This window comes from Lepisosteus oculatus, chromosome 14, assembly GCF_040954835.1.
Source record: "Lepisosteus oculatus isolate fLepOcu1 chromosome 14, fLepOcu1.hap2, whole genome shotgun sequence".
Taxonomy (NCBI): Eukaryota; Metazoa; Chordata; class Actinopteri; order Semionotiformes; family Lepisosteidae; genus Lepisosteus; species Lepisosteus oculatus.
This window is the reverse complement of record NC_090709.1, coordinates 26,237,475-26,257,743: the sequence shown is the minus strand read 5'-3', so window position 1 is coordinate 26,257,743 and position 20,269 is coordinate 26,237,475. Positions and strand designations below refer to the sequence as shown.

Genomic DNA, 20,269 nt, shown 5'->3' with positions numbered 1-20,269 from the left:
ACCTCTGCCAGTTAATTATTTTTTCTGTTCGTATTTTTTTTCTCTTGTATCTGTTTCTGCTCCTCTAGTTGTATTTGTAAATTCTTTACACATTTAATAAAAATAAAAAAATGTCGACCGTATACGTTACACTATAATATAACGCAAACATCTATTCTGGACTATTTTTTTTTTCAGATTTTTATTATTCGAATAATATTTTTGTGGTTTATAGCAACGGTCACTAAGGAAGTTCATCTGATAACCCGGAAGTCCTCTGTTTGACCACGTTTCGCTTTCTGTGTTCAAACCTACGTGTTTACAGCCACTGCAGCTGCAGGAATTGTTTGTGTTTTTCAGATCGACTCTGAAAAAAATGGAGAATCTGTTGCTTAATATGGAAACTGAGGCGCACTCTTTCGTGGAGATTGTGCTTAAATCGATCGTGCATGAAGTTTCGGAAGTTTTCCGAAACCGGACAGATGATTCCGGGAAGTCGATTGAAGAAAAACTCCGCCGGATCTCCCAGGTTCTGGGGAGACGGGTCTTGATTAAAATCATGTCTGTCGACAATGTTTTCGGTGCCGAAATCGCGCAAATGAAACAGGAAAACGAGCTTCACTGTTTCGTGGAGGTTTTGCTCAAATCGTTCGTGTATGAAGTTTCAGAAGTTTTCCGAAACAGGATGTCTGACTCTGAGAACGAGTTTCAAGACAAACTCCGCAGCGTCTCCCAGATCCTGGTGAGTCGGGCCGTGATTAATATCATACAGTGTGTGGAGGACAGTTTCGGGACAGAAATAACGCGAATGAAGGAAAACGAGACCTTTAAAGTGCGACTGCAGCTGTGGGAGAAGGAGTCGGGAGCAGGAGGAGATCAGGGAGGGACAGATCATGTTGGACTCATGCCTCCCTGTGAAATCACTGCAGAAACAAATGAAGAAACGGAGCCGTCGGGTAAGTGCAGTGACTTTTAATTAGTAACGTTTGTGTTTAAAAACGGTGTTTTTAACTTCCTCACTGTTGGAGAGATGCAGAGCGAAGTAGGAAAGGTTTGTGATGTTGCCGAGGGATTCTTTTCTGCGAACTAAACTAGTTGTGGTCGTGTTATATTCTCATTAATGTTATTGCTGTTCTTTAAATGTGGACAGAAATATGTCGTCAATTGATACACTTTCTCCATGTGAAAGCCAATTTAGGAGACTTTGGAGTCTTGGAAATATGTTTGTGGGCAGATTATTTATCGACGTGGCGGTAACTATATCTTCTGTGCAGTGTTAATGTACTGCATTGTACAGCAGTGTCCAGTCAGCCAGTGTGTCTGTATGAACCCCTCTCTCTCAGTGCAGTGTTAATGTACTGGAGTGTCCAGTCAGTGTGTCTGTATGAACCCCTCTCTCTCAGTGCAGTGTTAATGTACTGGAGTGTCCAGTCAGTGTGTCTGTATGAACCCCTCTCTCTCAGTGCAGTGTTCATGTACTGAAGTGTCCAGTCAGTGTGTCTGTATGAACCCCTCTCTCTCTCAGTGCATTGTTAATGTACTAGAGTGTCCAGTCAGTCAGTGTGTCTGTATTAACCCCCCTCCAGTGCAGTGTTAAATACTGGCAATTTAGACAGAACAAAAGTTTTCGCGAAATTACATCCCCGACTGTCCTCCGCTGCCCTTTTCAATCTTCTGGAGAGCACAAAAGAGTCTTACGAAAATTATTACAACTTTGTTCGGTCAGCTTCTCCTCCTAGACCCTGTTAATTGCTACGATAAGTTGCTTTGTGCTCTGTTTTGCCGTCTTCTGAATATAGCCTGAGGAATACCCAACGAAGAAGTGATGTACAGATGCAGCCATTCAAAATGGGTGAGGTATTTCACGGCATACCGCGACACGCCCACCGGGGTATCACGCGGTATCACGTGTGTCACGTGACTAGCTATCCGGCGTCGCCTTGTAAAACCGCCAGGGGGAGCTTAACCTCTCATGTACAGCATTCGAGCCTTTAATTTTGAACTGTGTATTACAGCATGTTAATCATCAGTCATTCAAATGTTGGTATATTTTATGAAAGCAAGATTGCTCAGTTGGACAAAAGTACACAACCTACCTTTATCAGAAATATTTATGCATCAAAGCCTTTACTGAAGATATTACTAATAGTATTAATAATGGATGACTTTGGACAAGCTGTATACTCAAAGTATAATTTCTTTAGCACATTTGTGCAAGCACTTGGAATCTGTCCAAGCCATACTTTGTCAGGCATTTTGTTTTACTTCAACGGGCATAAAAACTTCCTTGCTTTTAACAGGGTGTTTCATAATTTCTAACTACGAAAATGATTTAAAATGCGACACCTATCATGAAAAGAAAAAAATACACACCAGTATTCCATTTCTCCCTAAACATTGTAAGCTTTGAAGTCTTTAACTAACGTGATACCGGAGTCAACAAGCATACTTTTAGAATTTGATTAAAAGGGAATATAATATGGAATCGCGTATCTCAAGAATTTAATAACGGTATGATTATATCCGTGTACTGCGGCAGGGCTGTTTCGCCTGCCTGCTTATGCGAGCTGTCTTGTAGCCTACTGGTCTATGTGTGTGACTACCAACTGGCAGGTTGTTTGTTCGAATCCAGCTAGTGCTGGACCTTTCAGTTTTATTTATTTATTTTTTAATCGCGTAACATAAACATATTACCGTATGCAAACTGTACTGTATACAATATGTATATGTTTATTTAATGTCTTAACTGTGCCCGTTTAAGTATTGAATATTCATATCTAATTTTACCACTGAAGGGAAATCTTAACATAAACATACAGTATATGGCTGGTCTCGGTACTTTAAAGAAAAAAATACACACCAGTATTCCATTTCTCCCTAAACATTGTAAGCTTCGAATGAAACCACTAAATAAAGACATAAATATAGAAATCTTAAGATTTGTTTTATTTAATGTTGGTAGCAGGATGAACTGTCAGAGTATATATTTTGTCGCAAAGTTGCTACAAGATGTTAACAGTGAAAAAGGTATTTAGAAATGAGTTATTTCAAGATGAAAAAGAAAACATACACGAAACATGGTTTCATTACGACCAGAATCGGTCTTGAGATATTTTTAACTTGATTTACAGTATTTGAGAGGTATGTCTTAACACCGATACTACAGTGCTTAAGTACTGTTCACGTATATGTTTCTAGGTTTATATTATGCATTTCATACGGTCAAATTACTTTTGAGCAACTAATAAGAAGCGCGAAACGGTATGCGTTTTAGTTTTGTTTTGTGCTGGAACCCGTGGATTGATTAGAGATATCAAGTACATACAAGTCATTTTTTAAATGTTGTAGTTCGTCTTGAAAAAATGTTACGAGTACATCATCTATCAACAATTAGGTTCTGTTTCCATATTGCGGATTTTGGTTAGGTACAGTATTATCAAATCCAGTGGTGCTGTGTGTTACTTTACTGAGTCCCAATCTGTGATTGAAACCTGTAAAACCGGTTTAATTCGTCACAGCCAGCACTCTTCAGGTGTGAGGGTCTTCTGCTCAGAATGAAACGCTAAAATGTTTGTGTATATTCTAATATATTTTCATTGTTCAAATATACATTAATATACATTAAGTCTGACTATCATATAATAAGTTAAATACAAAACTAAAGAAAAAATAGGGTTAAATATAATTCAAAATATTTTGCTAACAATGTTAACTGTTTATGAATAAAATGTATTAACTAAGGAGTAGGATGGCACAGTTGTTAGTATGTTTTTTGTTTTGTTTCTTTTTCATAAGTACCTGATGTCTCAGTGGCTTTCAAAATTAAATTATGCATGCAAACCTGTGAACTAGAAACATAACTAAGATTTTAATACTAATTAAATGACCGCGGGCACTTTCCACCCCCTCTACATTCTCAGAGTAGAACAGACTAACCTTCTAATGAAAGACGGTCCACCCCCCACGGACAGGAAAAGTGCCCACAGGCACTTAAACTTAATATGGTCAGTAACGGTAAACAGTAACATGGTAAGAAGGAGCACGTACAAACGTTTTCGAAATAACCACATGTAAGACTCTGATCCTAAAAATGGGATTTCTATATGTCTTTATTTAGTGTTTACATTAGTGACAAAGGCTAAACTTTTAGCTTCAGTAACGTGTACATATCTCCCCTTTTTATAAAACGACTTGGTTGAAAACTGTTCCAGAGCCACTGTTGTTTCATCAGTGAAAAGTACATCATGAAATGCCTCTCCCTGTTCAATCCACTGGAAAAAAGAAAAGGAGCATAAAGCTTCTGATGGTCATAATCGATATTCATTTAGGAGCAGCATCAGAGGTATGTTTTTAACTGCACTGCATTGGAGAGAATACCATAGTGTGTTTTTTTTTTTACTCCCTGGCGGAAACTGGCTTCCAGAAGAATCAGTATGGCTCAGAGATTAAATAAAACTTCACAGACATTAACGAAGAGCATAACGCGTGTACTGTATGCACTGCAAGTACAACCCAACTCTCTGCAGGAGTGCTGGCTGTGACGAATTGAACCGGTTTCACGGGTATTTTCAAAGTAGGAGGCGAGATTTCCAGCGAAAGACACCCCCCCTCAAAAACCCAGTAAATACAGTACTTACTAGTTAAAGGCTAGGCTCCCGACTACGGCGAAAGGAACCCTTCTTTCATTAGAAGACAATGAACATATTTTAGCCCTGAATGAATTAATAGCAAACATGGTTTACATAAAAGACATTTTTCCAAGAAAGTTTAGCCTTTGTCACTAATGAAACCACTAAATAAAGACATAAATAGAAAAATCTTAAGATTTTTAAAATACATGACTTTGCTAAAATTTATTTGAAAATAAAAACAATTACAACCGCCAGGGGAGAGAGAGAACAGGGGAGGGATGTTGGTTTTGCATAAGGGGCGGGGCTATGTTTGGGTATGTTTGGGAATGTGTAGTTACATGTTCTGGCTGTTTGTGAATTATCGTTGTTGAGTATGGAGTGTTGAGGTATTGATTTTGTGTAATGCTTTATGTTGAAAATTGAGGTGGATTTTGTTTATGATAAACAGGATAAACTGGGATGGGAGGAAGGTTTGGTTTTGCATAAGGGGCGGGATTATGATAATTGGAGGACTTTGCGAGTGTAAAATGGTTTGATTATTTGATTTTGTATTGTGGTTGTTATCTATGTTTTTGGTTAGTATTATGTTTATATGGTTGTTTTTGTTGGTTGGTTGTTATTATGGTTATTAATAATACGATCTATAGTTGAAATCTGAGCCTAAACAAAAAGAAAAAGCAAGTGATTAGGTTTATGAGCAATCTAATTACTTATTCGTTTAAAAAGCTATATAAAATAAAGTTTATTATTAATTTGCTGGACAGAGCGGTGAACATTATTATGCATAAGACAAAGATAACGATCCTGATCAGTTTAGAAATCTGTGTACGCTGTAAGGTTTTTACTTCTTAAACTTTTAAAATACACGTTTAGAATTGAAAGAAATCCTCTTCCTGGTATAGCAAACCAGCACGTCTTTTTTCTCCAATCAGAGGGGTGTCAGATGGTGTCAGCCAATCACCATTCTGTGTTGGGTAGCAACGGGTGACTGTTCTCAGGCGGAACATGTAAACAGCTTAATGTTCGTGTTAAATATTTTTTTTTAATTAAAATTCATTCTATACAGCAATCGCATATTTGGGTACCGTTTCATAAAACTTTCATGCTTAAAATGTTTAGGGAGAAATGGAATACTGGTGTGTATTTTTTCTTTAAACTACCAAGATCAGCCATACACAGTTTACATACATACAGTAATGTTTTAAATTAATATCGTTTATGACCTTCAGATGCGTTATGCTCCTCTTCTTTTTATGCTCAGCTACTAAAATTTCCCTTTAGTGGTAAAATCCATATAAATATTCAAAACTAAGCGGATTAAAATGTGCACAGTAAAGACATTAAATGATTAAATCTTTGCACTACCAACCAATGCACCACGAGTGCCCCTGTCGGTCATTTTGGCCAGCCAATCACTTGCCCTGCGGTATGCTCCGGTGCCCCGCGGTGGCTAGTGGGTAGGTTACCGTACCGCGGGTTTTTACCGCGCATTTTGAATGGCTGCATCTGTAGCTGGTGTAGTAAAGCAGGCTTAATTATTGTAGAACCACTAGTAAAAGTAAAATATTATTTTTTACGGTTTTAAAACTGGCATATTTTATGTAAAACAAAATTACATAAATTCGACTACCTTCGGTTCGGGAACAAGTAAAGGTTTATTCCCTGCCGGAAAGAGAAGATACAACATTTCAGCTGTGGAAGAAGGTTTTGACGCCTGAAGAAGGCTCCACAGCTGAAATGTTGTTTCTTTTCTTCTCTTTTCAGCACATGAATATACCTCTACTTGTTCCTTTGCAGCCTACGCATACTGATGCAGCTCCCTACTTGAACTACTTTAAGTATTCATGCTGTATGTATTATTTATATCTGTAGATTATGTAATACTTTCAGATTCATCCTGTTTGTGTTCTAGGTACAATGTTTTGACGTACAGATTTGATTTCGCCACCCCATTTTGGTGAATATAATATTGGTTAACCTGCAGTATATTTTGTAGATGGAATATTTAATAGTAGACGTATTCAATAGTACAAAGCTTTGAGGTTCAGCCTAGTTTGCATTGAAAGAAAGCGAATGAATGATTTTCCTCCTACTGTCATTTGTGTACTGGGATAGTCGAGTTGAAATGTCTTTAGTAACACAAAGCCGCGGATAAACAGGGCGGTATCACCAAGTTTTCCCTTGTTTACTTTGCCTGTTTGGAGTCGAGTCTGCTCAACACGAATGAACACAACGCGTCACTCCCTTTTGGTTCAGGGATAGACGCGGTGAGATTCAAGTTCATCAGCCTGCGAATGGAAAAAGGATAAAAAACATATTTAAGAAATTCTGTCCACATGCACTCAGTCACTGCAAAAGCAGCAGCAACCACAGGAAGCGTTTTGACCCGCGTAACAAACCGGTGACGTCACTTGGGGGGTGTCCCATGCCCCCCTTTTTGTAACGGTGCCTCTCAAATCCTTATGTACTTGAAGTCCACACTTCTTATGCTGTGTCGTGGAGGTGTGGACCTGGAGGAAGGGCTTAGGGTACAGTTTGAAAACTGGGACATGGTCTTATAATGTTAGTGAATAGGGAGGACAAGTTATGCCATGGATCAATAAAAAAATGTGTTGAATGTCTTTTAAACCCTCTAACATTGACACAAGAGCAGGATTTGTGGCTTCTGCGGTTCGGAGCCTTGCATTTTCAAATGTGCTCATCTGTGTGACAGTGAACCCTTTTTCAGTCTGTCTGGGGGGTGGGGCTCAAGCTACTGTTCCTCAATTTAACATCTGAATCATCCTCACTACCAGATAGGGCTTAAGAGCTCATGAATTTAAAGTGAATATTTAACAGGTTGTGATATGTACAGTGGTGTGAAAAAGTGTTTGCCCCCTTCCTGATTTCTTATTTTTTTGCATGTTTGTCACACTGAAATGTTTCAGATCATCAAACAAATTGAAATATTAGACAAAGATAGCACAAGTAAACACAAAATTCAGTTTTTAAATGAAGGTTTTTATTATTAAGGGAAAACAAATCCAAACCTACATGGCCCTGTGTGAAAAAGTGATTGCATTATACATTTGTATAAAAAAATTCAGATTAAAACAAAGATTTTGCATATTCTTTGTTGTATGTATATATATAGTTCAGCCACAGAACCAGGAGAATATGTCTCCTTCTTATAATAATTATTGTGGTTTTGTTTTTGTTACTGGGAGATCTTGCTACATAGTGTATATATATAAAACCATTTTCTGTTGCAATTCAAGGTTCTGGATCGTACAAAAAATACTTTTCCTTGCTGAAAGTCTAACACACAAGAGAGAATGGTGATATACATAGGAAAATAGGTACCAGATGATAATTTGTAGCGGCTTCTTGAATATTTATCTCGCAAGAGACACTTTTTTGTGGAAAATATCAGGTTTTGATTTACTATCATGTGAACTCTTGCTCTTAAGATGGTAAGAGATTGCATCTGGTATTGCATGTAGTTAAATGGTAATTCTTTTATTTCCTCTGTTTCCTATATTGGGAAAATAAAGTATATGCTCAGTAGAGGGGCAGAGTTTTGAGTAGTGTAGTGGGAAGTTTCTCTAAACACATAAACAAACAAGCAGAAAGAAATTCTTCATTTGAATAGTAAGCTCCGTGAATTTGCCCCCCCTACAGACAGCACAAACAATGAAACTCACCTCATTCTTTAGTACTGGGATTGTGCCGGTTTGTGCCGTTGAAAATAGCGTTTTTGCTGCTTTCGTTCCCGATATATAGCGCCTTGTTTTTCCGGTGATCACGTGACCATGCACAGTGACTTTGACCTCCAGTAACCCTGTCTGCCAAGTTCAAGCGCTCTGTTACCGGCACGAGAGTAACAGTTCCGCAACTCTTTTCCTCTGTTTGCCCAGGTAGGGGGCGGCGGTGGATTTTGCATTTAATATCATTATCTTCTATGTGTTTGTGTGAATAGGAAAATTAAATTTGTCTCCAATATCATACCCATATCAGAAGAGTTTCAGGTGTAGCCTTAAAAAGCGACATTAGCAAACAATTGTATGTTCTTACAAAGAGGCTTTAACGAACAAGTCTTAATACCTCATAGCATTGACCTTTTTTAAAAATCTGAAGAAGTATTCAGTTTCGTATTGTCTCCTTCTTAAATAAACATAGGCATCAAGGGATGTGTGAAGATTTTTTTCTGTGTTTCTGGTCAGACCTTGGTATAGAATACAGCGTGAGGGCACACCTTGACCACTGAAGACACAGATTTGATTGTCTTTGTTAGATCATCAAATTTATCCCAGATGAAGTCGTGTCTTTTGCAGTATGCAATGTAATGACCTAGGACATGTTTGCTGGCAGGTGGGCAGACCGCAGTGACACCTCTTAATTTGAAGGTCTTCCAGTTTAATTCCAGGTTATGTGGAAAATCTGAAAGTTGACTCTCAAAGATATTTTGAGACTGCACAGTGTTTTCTTCATGACTCAGCCAATCTCCCATGTCACCAATTTGAGAGAGACATTTGGATTGGCTTAATTTAATTTGTTTCTGTACAGCCTCCTATAGCCCTTTTACTCCTCTTGCTCTCAGCGTATTCAAATCTACAGAAACAAATGGGATATTGCGTGACTCCACAATGGAGGGGGCAACTTGGCGATGAGCGCCGACTCAGTGCTACCACACTAGGCACTGTTAAGAACACTTTTGCTATGATTTCTGAAATGTTACATTCAGCCCTCACTTGTTGTAGCCCTGACTATTTTCGTTGCACCAAAAATGTCCCTCAAAATTTTAGCTCTTAGAACATAAACATCTTTGTGCACACCTTTCTGTGCACTTATTAACATAGCTGCTAGAAGTCCTGCTGTCACAATAGGCACTGCATAGGCACTGACATCAAAGGCACAAGTTTTCAGTACACTCACAGTGTCTCCACTCACCTTTACTGGGGGCAGGTCTCTGCTGCTTCAGTTCCTCACCAGAGCCACTACAGCTTTTTTCACAGAACAGAATAATCTATGTGTAACCACTCAGAATGAGGCACAAGATAAAAAGATGGTTTCCGTTTTTTAGGTGGTGCAGCAAGCCCTCTCCAATTTTCCAAACAACTCAGATTTTATGTATACACCAGTTCTTTGTCCTTTTTGAGCTCTGTTTGTTTTTCAGAACTCATAACAAGTGTTCCGCTCTGCTGTTCTAGAGAGCTGGATGTGGTAGCACTGAAAATGGCCCTCTCACACTGCTGGTAAACACCATGAACACCCATTGATATTCTCATACCTTCTATGGGTGCTAGGTGCTTCATAAGGAACCTGTCAACTCATGCTTCAGCACTGATCGTTTTAGGATTTTGAAATCCACCTCCACACTGGCTGAGCTTGCAGTGATGTTCACACTTTTGAAAAGTGGAACCATTAAGCCAGTCCAGAGTGGGAGATATCAAGCAAGCCTGGTGAGATGAGGAACAATCTCCGGTAGGAAATGCAGGTTATGTCTATCACCACTGTCCACAGCAAGCAACTTCACAGATTTCTGTTACCCAGTCTTTCAATGCTGTCGGGCATGCATCAAGGGTCCAGCTTGGCTCTTGGTCCCCTGCTTCACCTATTTCTTCTAGAACTTCTTCAGAAGAAAAAGCATTGTATCCTTCTTTTTTTTTTGGTCTAAGTGTGATGTTTTATGTGTGATTTTATAGTTTGCAGTTACACTGTTATGCATGTACATATTGATTCTTTGTTACCTTTGCAGCCCTGCAGCACTTGGGTATATTCTTTTGTCAGGTTATGTCTGGCAGCACAGCCTGAATGCTAGTACTGTTAAGTTCCTACCCTCCTAACAGTGCCTGTAGGTGATGAATCCTGGAATGAAGGGCAAATATGTAGAATGAGTACTATGGTGCAACAACATACATTGTTTAAAATACAAAAAAACAAATCCTGTCCTCACATCGACTTTCGTAACCAAACAATGTGTAAAATGTTTAACAATGTCAGAATAACAATAACAATGAACAATGCAGAGCTTTAATCCAGTACATTTACTTGGTCTCTTAAGTGTGGTAACAGTGTAACACACCAGATGATGTAATTTTATACCAACTCGGTTCTTCCTTAATATACTCTGTTGTGTGAGGGTATAACTTAATAAAGCTCACACAAAACTCATTTTATCCTGTTCTATGCTCTGTGAAGGCAGACCATAATCTATTGTCAAATGGTTAACTCTACTACATTTACTACAATAGTGGAATCACCAGTTTCATGCCTGTTGCTTCTGGGACATGATACAATCAATGTAAACCATGCAAACATTCCCAAAGATGCTCAGAACTTCAAAGAGGCAGGTACTTCAACGTACATTATAAACCCCTCTCTACAGGTAATGGAACAATAGAATGGCAACAGCTCCTCAATAAGCTATTGCATGCAGTAGGTCTGATATCTACTTTCATACACAATTAAGAATTAACAATCAAAAATTACAAATATGTAGTGCAGTACATGGAATTGAAAAGCTCAAGGTTTAAAAAAAATCAAACAATTGATGAGTAGTTTAAATCCCCAGAAAGAAATAAGGATGAATGCAAAACACTGTATATTGGTTAGAACTGAAGTCTCAAACAACAAATTTACACTACTCTTTTGTTAGCTCCGTGATGTCACCCTTTAATCTCAGCGTTCATGTGATGGCTGAATCCCAAGCTAGACCCATGGCCCGGGTATTATGAGAAATGTTTAATGCAAAGTATAGAGAAGTCTGATTAACACTCAAAAATGTAACAAAAAATGAATTTCACCAAACCTGGCTTCAACTGTTCTTCTTCCAAATTTTCAAGTGATTAATAATATCCTTTCAGTTATATAGTGTGTAGTGTGCTCTCTGAAGGCACCAGTTCTATAGGGTTTGGGCATTTACTGGGACAATTATTAATTGTAGCAGTAAATCACAAAATTTATTCTTTTGATGGCTTTAGAATCCAACCATGCGATATAACTCAAACAACGCACACACACAGGTACTAATACATGAGGATACATTTATTAATACATAGAATATGCATATAAACCTAACAGATCTTATCGAGAGGGTTATCAGAATACAAAAGGTATATATTCAGTCAGTTACAAAGAGTTACATTTATCAAGAGGACATACGTTCAGTATATCATTCATTTAGACCGTTTTGTAAATGAACTTGGTTATAACTTCTACATTAGATACTCAAAACAAGTACATAACTCTTAGGAATTAAATTGATATCAACTGGTTGGGATAACAATTAAATTATCGAGCTGTAATGCAGTGAAGTTGAATACTCATCCAATCTCTGGGGATTCAGATCTCCTGCGGGCACAAAAAAACAGTTTCAGGCTGTTGCTGTCCAATTCGCGCTCTCTGGCTCGGTGCCAGGCTGTGCTGTGCGGCTTGTGACGGTGCGCTGCTGATGCTCATTGACCGGCTAGTTAGTGTTGGCTTTAACTAGCAAAGTTTGCGCACAGGAGAAAAGATGACTGTGGGTCCCAGCAGGTCAGGAAGAGTTCGTTCCTGATGAAGAGCTAGTTCTGAATAGTGATTCAGCTGTCCACAGTTCTGACCTGTTCATGAGGCTTGCTGCTGATGCTAACCTCAGGTGGATCCTCTGGTTACTTTCTGGCAACCTCCGCTCTAGACTCTTAGACAAAGGAAACTTCTGGCACTCGGACACACTGGCCATTCCGTGGTTGTCCGGGCTGGGTCGCAGGATGGTCAGGAGGCGCGCTGCGAGAATGTCCTGCCCTTGGGAGCCTTCTGCTCCTGGGCCGTCCTGCCCTGGAATTCTCCTTTGAATTCCCTTTAGAAAAGTCCACAGAATTCCACTCTGGCCCTCTGTGTTGCCTGTTTTTACCTGGAGGAACTTCAGCTCGTTCATTGGCTGAAAGTTCCATGGGCATCAGAGTCCCACGTGGGTTACTCAGCCCTACCAGTCCCTGATTGGTTGATCAAGGTGAGATATGAGTCACTTACTCCTGACACTTAGGAATGCAGTCCAGATGTCCATCTGGCACTCCCTAGACAGATAGACGCCAATGGATGACCATTGATCATGATAGCCAGGCTTAGCTAAGTGCATCCCCCTTTGGGATCTGTCCCTTATCAAAAGAAAACATCTTTAAATCAGCCTGCATGAATAGTTTGATGAGGCCTAATTTGGGAAAGCACAGAAACACTTAATTCTGCCTTATTAATAAGCCTCACCGCTACAAGTGCTTCTCTGGAAACCCCAGTGAAAGTGCCCTACAGATAATGGGGACTTCCCTCCACTGTGTAAATGAAAATATAACTAAGTTTTTTACATTGTTATGGATTACAGTTTAAGTGCACATCAAAATGTTTCCGTATATGTAGATAGAAATTGATAAATTAATATTTTTTAGACCCACCTACTCACTTTAACTGCAATACCAAGGCCCATCACCACTTCTTTCATTTCAGCTTTCACATCCGCAATTTGTAACATGTCAGAGATTTTTTGGGGTTCAATTCTCCTTGTAACATGTACAGAAACAAAACATTATAATTTAAATTCAGAAGTGTGACAAGTCATTTCAAGTTTCACTTGCATGTGTAGAAATATCATGATAACAACAAATAAAGCTTACTAATTTTTTGTGGTATTCCCCATGATATAAAACAAAATAAGTTTCTCAAATATCTTTACTTTAAAATAAATTTGTGGGGACGTCAATGTAGCATCATAATTACAGTATAGCATTTCTAGTTTGTAAAGAAACTTACGATTTGGAAGAAGAGGTCTTCGCCAGAGATGCAGATAATAAATCAAACATCAACTGCAAAGGCTGGGGTCAGCTGATCAAGAGATCACAATTGAAAGATCTGGTGGTCTTGAACTTGTGGTTTTTGTATGGTGCCGACGGCACAGAGTGACGTCACGGCCAGAAAAAGAAGGCACTATATTAAAATGTAAAACATCCACCCCCACCCGACCAGACAGAGTCGGAAAACAAATTGCATTCATTGTTTTCATCACATCCAGTAATTTAAGTACCGAGTGTGTTGGTACTTGTAAACGTCCTTGTAGTCATATCTGTGTCTTCAGAGCTCAAGGTGTGCCCTCATGCTGTTTTCTACACCAAGGACTGACCAGAAATACAGATAAAAGGACTGAGCTAATCGTTTCATGTTTGCGCATAAGACCCTTGTTAATACAAACACGTGGATAATGCCAATTTTTCAAAGAACCTAGATATATGTTCACTTCTGTTCTATGAAAATAAATATTTTCCAATATTGCCACGGTGTTCATGTGTGAGATGATAGACTCTTGTTTCTAGGATGTGTTATGAACTTGTGTAAACTTTGTACATACTGCCCCTTAAAAATAAAAGTCCTGAAGTCCTGGTTCCTTTTCACGTTGGCGAATGTGCTTTGCATAAAAAAGAGCAACAGTGGTCCAGAAAATTGCAAATTCAAGTCTTTTTAAATACGTGGCTCGACGGACAGGTCGAATGTTCACACGTCCCTTGATGCCTGTTTATTTAAGAAGGAGACAATGCGAAACTGAGTACTTCTTATGATTTTTAAAAAAGGTCACCGCTACGAGGTATTAAGACTTGTTTGTTAAAGCCTCTTTGTAAGAATATACAATTTTGCTAATGTTCACTTTTTAAGGCTACACCTGCAACTCTTCTGATACGGGTATGATATTGGAAACAATTTTAATTTTCCTGTTCACACAAACGCATAGAAGATAATGATATTAAATGCAAAATCCGTACCCTCACCTGGGCAAACAGAGGAACAGAGTTGCAGAATTGTTACTCTCGTGCTGGTAACAGAGTGCTTGAACTCGGCAGACGGTGTTACTGGAGGTCCAAGTCACCGTGCATGGTCATGTGATCACCGGAAAAACAAGGCGCTCTATCTCGGGAATGAAAGCAGCACAAACGCTACGTCACCCTCTGAAAAAGAAGATGTTATATCTAAGGAACGAAAGTAGCTGGGAAGTTACTTTCAACGGCACAAACCGGCACAAAAGCAGCACTAATGAATGAGACCAGTCTGGTTCCGCTACGATCTTGTAGGGGGGCTGAGAGATGTCACGACCCCGAAAAAACAAGGCTCTATATCTCGGAATTGAAAGCAGCACAAATGCTACTTTTAACGCCACAAACGTAACACTAACGAATGAGGTGAGTTTAATCATTTGTGCTGTTTGTAGAGGGGCCAACTTCACGGAGCCAATTAACCCCACTCTCTCAGTGCAGTGATAATGTACTGTAGCGTTTGGTCAGTGTGTCTGTATGAACCCCCCTCTCTCTCAGTGCAGTGTTCATGTACTGGAGTGTCCAGTCAGTGTGTCTGTATGAATCCCTCACTCTCAGTGTAGTGTAAATGTACTGTTGTGTGCAGTCAGTGTGTCTGTATTATGTAAATGTAATGTATTAATTTTATTTCTGTAGTCTTACTTTTTACATGGTAGTTAGGTTTCTGACAAAGCTTGTATATCTAAAATTACGTATTATCAGAAACCCCCTTAAACCCTCTTATTCCTCTATGCTTAAACAACCCAAATTGATTGCGAGTATACTAGACGTGTGTTTGTGTAGCGTAAAGCTTACAGCTTTACCTTGAAGCTTTTAAGATCACATCGCCTCAGCTATCATTAATATGCTATTGTTACTCGTATATACATCCATACCAGTCCCAACGCAGATGTGGCTGTCTCTATTCTAATTGCATCTCTGACATAAGAACTTGGATGACTCAAAATGTCCTTCATCTTAACTGTGACAAGACTGAAGCCATGCTTATTGGCACCACCCATCAACTTTGTAAAATCAGTGTGAAACCCTATCTGTAGATGGTCTTGTACTTGAGCTTCAGTCTAAATTGAAAAACTTGGGGATGATATTTGACGTTCAACCCACATGCGCAGAATGTTGTCAAAACATCTTTCATTCACTTCAGAAATATTCCTCGACTACACCCTATGTTATCACTAACTGTGGCTGAAAAGTGTTGTCTAATCTTGAATCGACTAATGTAATGCTCTACTCTCTGGGGTTTCAAAATCCCCATTGAACAAACTCCAGTATGTCCACAATTCGGCAGCCAGAATCCTGACCAGGTCTAGTGCAAGTGTTCACATTACTCCTCTCCTGGAGTCCTTGCACTGGCTTCCTGTCAAGTTTCCTGTCGACTTAACAGTCCTCCTGCTCACCTATAAGGCTCTCCATGGCTCGGTACCTGTCTGAGTTATCACCCTACTCCCTACCTCACAACCTTCGCTCTTCTAATTCTGGTCTCCTTACTGTCCCCCAAGCCCGTCTACATTGTATAAGTGACATGGCCTTCACCTGTTATCCCCCCCAAGCTGTGGAACTCTCTCCCTAAGGATATCGGAGAGTCACCTTCTCTAAACTCCTTCAAATCCAGACTCAAAACCTTCTTCTTCAGAAGAGCCTTTATTTAACTGTTCTTTACCCCTCTGTTCCTACTGTACTTAGTACCACCATCTACTGTCTCCTCTAACTGTGTATTCTCATCGTGCTTATATTGTGTATTTTTTGTTGTCATTCTATAAAACGCTTTGAGAAGCCACCTTTAAAGGTGCTATATAAAATAGTTTTTTTTATTATTATTATAAAGGTCTTGTTTTCTTGTCCTGTGTTTACAGGCTCAGAGGCCAGTACTCTCTCTGAAGCTGGGGAAAGGGCTCTTGAACAGCAGCACAGTGAGGAGGAGTGGGGCTCCAGTCTGATGCAGGAGACAGTGCTCACTGCCGCACAAGAGAAAGAGAAACTCGGGGAGCAGCACACAGAGAGCAGACAGAGTGTCAAGGATCTGGACTCTGTGCCCACGATGAAGACAGACCCTGAGAGTGAGACACCTGGGCTCTTAGTATGTGATGATTTTACAGAGAAGATGAATAATCTGGACTCGAACAATATTACACAAGGTTGTAATGAACTGGGCTGTGTCTCTGTACAAGAGCACAGTGAAGAACTGGATGTCTTTAATCTTACAGAGCAGGACACGGAGCCCCAGTTGATTGACTGTGCAGAGCAGCAGACTGATGTACCTGGTGAAGAGAACAGTGTTGAGATACAGCACCAAGAGGAGAGTCAGTACAGGGAGGAGCAACAGCAGCTCCTACAGGGCTTGATAATTAGGCCTTGTTCTGTTCAAGTGGAGAGACTGTCATTGCACAGTCTCAAACAATCATGTAATCCCTTAGCATCTGATGACTTAACAAACAGGTTTAATAATCTGGTTACTGAGAAAATTGTTGAAAGTTTTAATGAACTGGAGAGTATGTCTGTTCTTGGGCAAAGAGAGGAACAACTGAATGAACTGGACGGTTTAAGTCTCAGAGAGCTGGAGAAGGAGCCCCAGATGATTCACACTGCTGAGCAGCACACTGAAGGTCACGGTGGAGAAAACAAATCTCAGTTTCAGCACACAGAGCAAGACCATTCCATGGAGCATTTGCAGAATAAGAGACCCCAGCACGATCAGAGGATGAGGAAGAATCACTCAAGGCCTTGCTCAGATGGAGTGGACAAACTGCCATTATGGCACAGGGAGGAGCAGCGTTTCTGTCAGTCTAGCATTTCAAAACCCTACCAGCACCTTCACACAGGAGAGAGACCATTCAGCTGCAGTCAGTGTGGGAAGAGTTTTAGTCAGTCAAGTAACTTAAAAAGGCATCAGCACATACACACAGGAGAGAGACCGTACAGCTGTAGTCAGTGTGGGAAGAGTTTTAGTCGGTCAGGTGACTTAAAAACCCACCAGCACATTCACACAGGAGAGAGACCTTTTAGCTGCAGTCAGTGTGGGAAGAGTTTTAGTAAATCAAGTCACTTAAAAACCCACCAGCGCATTCACACAGGAGAGAGACCATTCAGCTGCAGTCAGTGTGGGAAGAGTTTTATTAAGTCAAGTCACTTAAAAACCCACCAGCGCATTCACACAGGAGAGAGACCTTTCAGCTGCAGTCTGTGTGGGAAGAGTTTTAGTCACTCAGGTAACTTAATATCCCACCAGCGCAATCACACAGGAGAGAGACCATTCAGCTGCAGTCAGTGTGGGAAAAGTTTTAGTCAGTCAAGTAGCTTAATATCCCACCAGCACATTCACACAGGAGAGAGACCTTTCAGCTGCAGTCTGTGTGGGAAGAGTTTTAGTCACTCAGGTAACTTAATATCCCACCAGCGCAATCACACAGGAGAGAGACCATTCAGCTGCAGTCAGTGTGGGAAGAGTTTTAGTCGGTCAAGTGACTTAAAAACCCACCAGCGCATACACACAGGAGAGAGACCATTGTAGTGGCAAGGTTTATTAAAATACAGGAATTAAGTTTGCTGCTCCCTTGCCAGTCTCTCTCTCCCTCATTTCAAGTGGTGCTTGATATAGAGAGGCCATTCCATTTGGTTCACATTTAAGGTGTTTTTCTAGCTGATAGAGTGTTCTGATAAGGAACAACTCCCTAAGCTGAGACACATCAACCACCCTAATGAATGGTCATCTTTGGTGCCTCACTGTCTGGGAGATTCCAAGGGAGAGTCTCTTCCCAAGTGGTTTACAACCCCAAGGTCAGAGTTCATGGTTACTCATCCTCACACAGGGCACCAATAAATGTAGGCATCCTCTCACGAGGCACCAATAACTGGGGTTTGTGCATTTACTGGGACAATTGTTAATTGTAGCAGTAAGTCACAAAATGATTCTCGAATGCCCATGGATCTTTCAACCAATGAGCAACCGTAGTTCCTCCAGGTACAACTCCAGCTCCTCTTGGACATCCTCAGACTCGGCTCAGACAGTCACGTAACGGCCAGTGTGTCCCAGTGCCAGGACTTTCCCTTGTTCTAAGAGTTGAGAACGAAGGTTGCCAGCGTGTAACCAAAGGATCCACCCGAGGTTAGCCCAGCAGCAAGCCTCGTGAACCCACCGCAAACGCTCACCTGATCAACGAGTAAACTATGGTTGGAACTGTGGACAGCTGAATATCAGTATTCAGGACTCGTGCTACATCGGGAACGAACCGGTCTTCTTCCTGTCTAAAGATTGTGACTTTTCTGCGTGCAAACTCTGCTAGTTTCAGCCAACACTAACTAGCAGGTCTTCAGAGAGCATCAGCAGCGCACCGCAGCAGAAATCTCTCCCTCCTTCTCCTTCTCTCATGTCGAACCAGCACTGCCTGGCACCGGGCAAGAGAGCGCCGATTGGACACGGCAACAGCCTGCTACTGCTTCTTTGCATCCGCGGGAGATCTGAATCCCCACAGAGGGGATGAGTATTCAACATTCTGCATTACAGCTCAAGAATTAAATTGTTACCTCAACCTGAGTTGATATCAATTTAATTCCTATGAATCATGTACTTGCTTTTGAGTATCTAATGTACAAGTTGTGACAAAGTTCAATTACAAAACGGTCTAAATGAATGATATAACGAAATGTATGTCCCTCTTGGTTTGTAACTCTTCGTGATTGAATATATACCTTTTGTATACTGCTAACTCTCACTATAAGATCTGTTATGTTTTCGCACATTTTTTGTATTAATAAATGTATTGTCGTGTATTAGTATCCGCGTGTGTGCGTTGTTTGAGTTATCCTGCAAGGTTGTTTCTAATAGCCATCAGAAGAATAATTTTTCTGACTTGCTGCTACAATTAATAATTGTCCCAGTTAAGCGCAAAACCCCTACATTTACTGGTGCCTCGTGAGAGGATGCCTATAGAGTGAAGAATAAGAACATGTAAGATGATTAATATACATTAATATACCCATCCACTCGATTCAGGGTTGTGGTGAAACTGGAACAATCCTGGCAAGCAGTGGGTGCAAAGCACTATCGCAGATAATGTGACACCAGTCCATCACAGGACTCACTCACACCATGGCCAATTTTCATAGAAGCCCATTAAAATCCATGTCAATACAGAACAACAGACCTCCACCTCCATAGCTTCCATGTTTTACAGTATTTTGAGAAAATCTGGAATGTACCTTTCTTGCATTTTATTTGTGTTTTATCAGATGTTTAATCTTAAACTAAGCTGTAATGCCCAGGTCAGCAGCTGTGAAGGGAGACGGAGAAGTTTTTCATTTAATCTGCGGGAAAGCCAATTCATAGTCCTTCCAAAGACTTGAGAAGACTGCATGAGAAGTAAGCAGAATAATATATTTAATTTCTGTGGTGTCATGCCCCACACTCTACCTCCGAAACGCCGTTCTATCCCAGTCACACCCCACACTCTCCCTCGCAAACGCCGTTGCATTCCCAGAACCACTGTTTCATAATCTCATCCCTGATTGAACCCATCAGATTCCTCAAATTCTCACTCCCTAACCAATTATCCAATCACACCCCTTTCCTTTCAGTATTTAAACTCCCCTCACACACAAATCCCCACGCTCACTATTGAGAAGCCTCTTGTAGTATTCTCCAGTGCGTGTTTCCAAGCCTTTTGACTGATCTCCTGTTACAAATCTTCTGCCTCCTTCTCCTTCTCTCACGTCATGCCTTTTGACCTCGCCTTCTTGATTTTTTATTTTGGATTGTTTTTGGATATCTCTCGTTACCAGACCCTTTGCCTCCCTTATCGACCCAGCCTTTGGATTTCGTCTTTGGATCGTCCCTTTGCTACTTTGCGTTCT

General features: G+C 40.4%; 2 protein-coding genes across 2 annotated transcripts in view; both read left to right on the top strand.

Moving 5' to 3' along the window:
* Window positions 1–20,269, top strand: part of LOC138242535 (scavenger receptor cysteine-rich type 1 protein M130-like) — a 358,811-nt gene that overhangs the window by 15,638 nt on the left and 322,904 nt on the right. The gene's annotated exons all lie outside the window — the stretch shown is intronic.
* LOC138242484 (zinc finger protein 583-like) lies at window positions 276–19,733 on the top strand. The gene is made up of 2 exons (XM_069198023.1): window positions 276–935; window positions 16,276–19,733. The coding sequence occupies exons 1-2, from the start codon at window positions 356–358 to the stop codon at window positions 17,928–17,930; spliced, it is 2,235 nt and encodes a 744-aa protein (XP_069054124.1). The 5' UTR covers window positions 276–355; the 3' UTR covers window positions 17,931–19,733.

Coding starts and splice junctions, on each gene's coding strand:
- LOC138242484 (XM_069198023.1), top strand. CDS start 356: ATGGAGAATCTGTTGCTTAATATGGAAACTGAGGCGCACTCTTTCGTG. Junction 936..16,275: donor TGAAGAAACGGAGCCGTCGG/GTAAGTGCAGTG, acceptor CTGTGTTTACAG/GCTCAGAGGCCAGTACTCTC.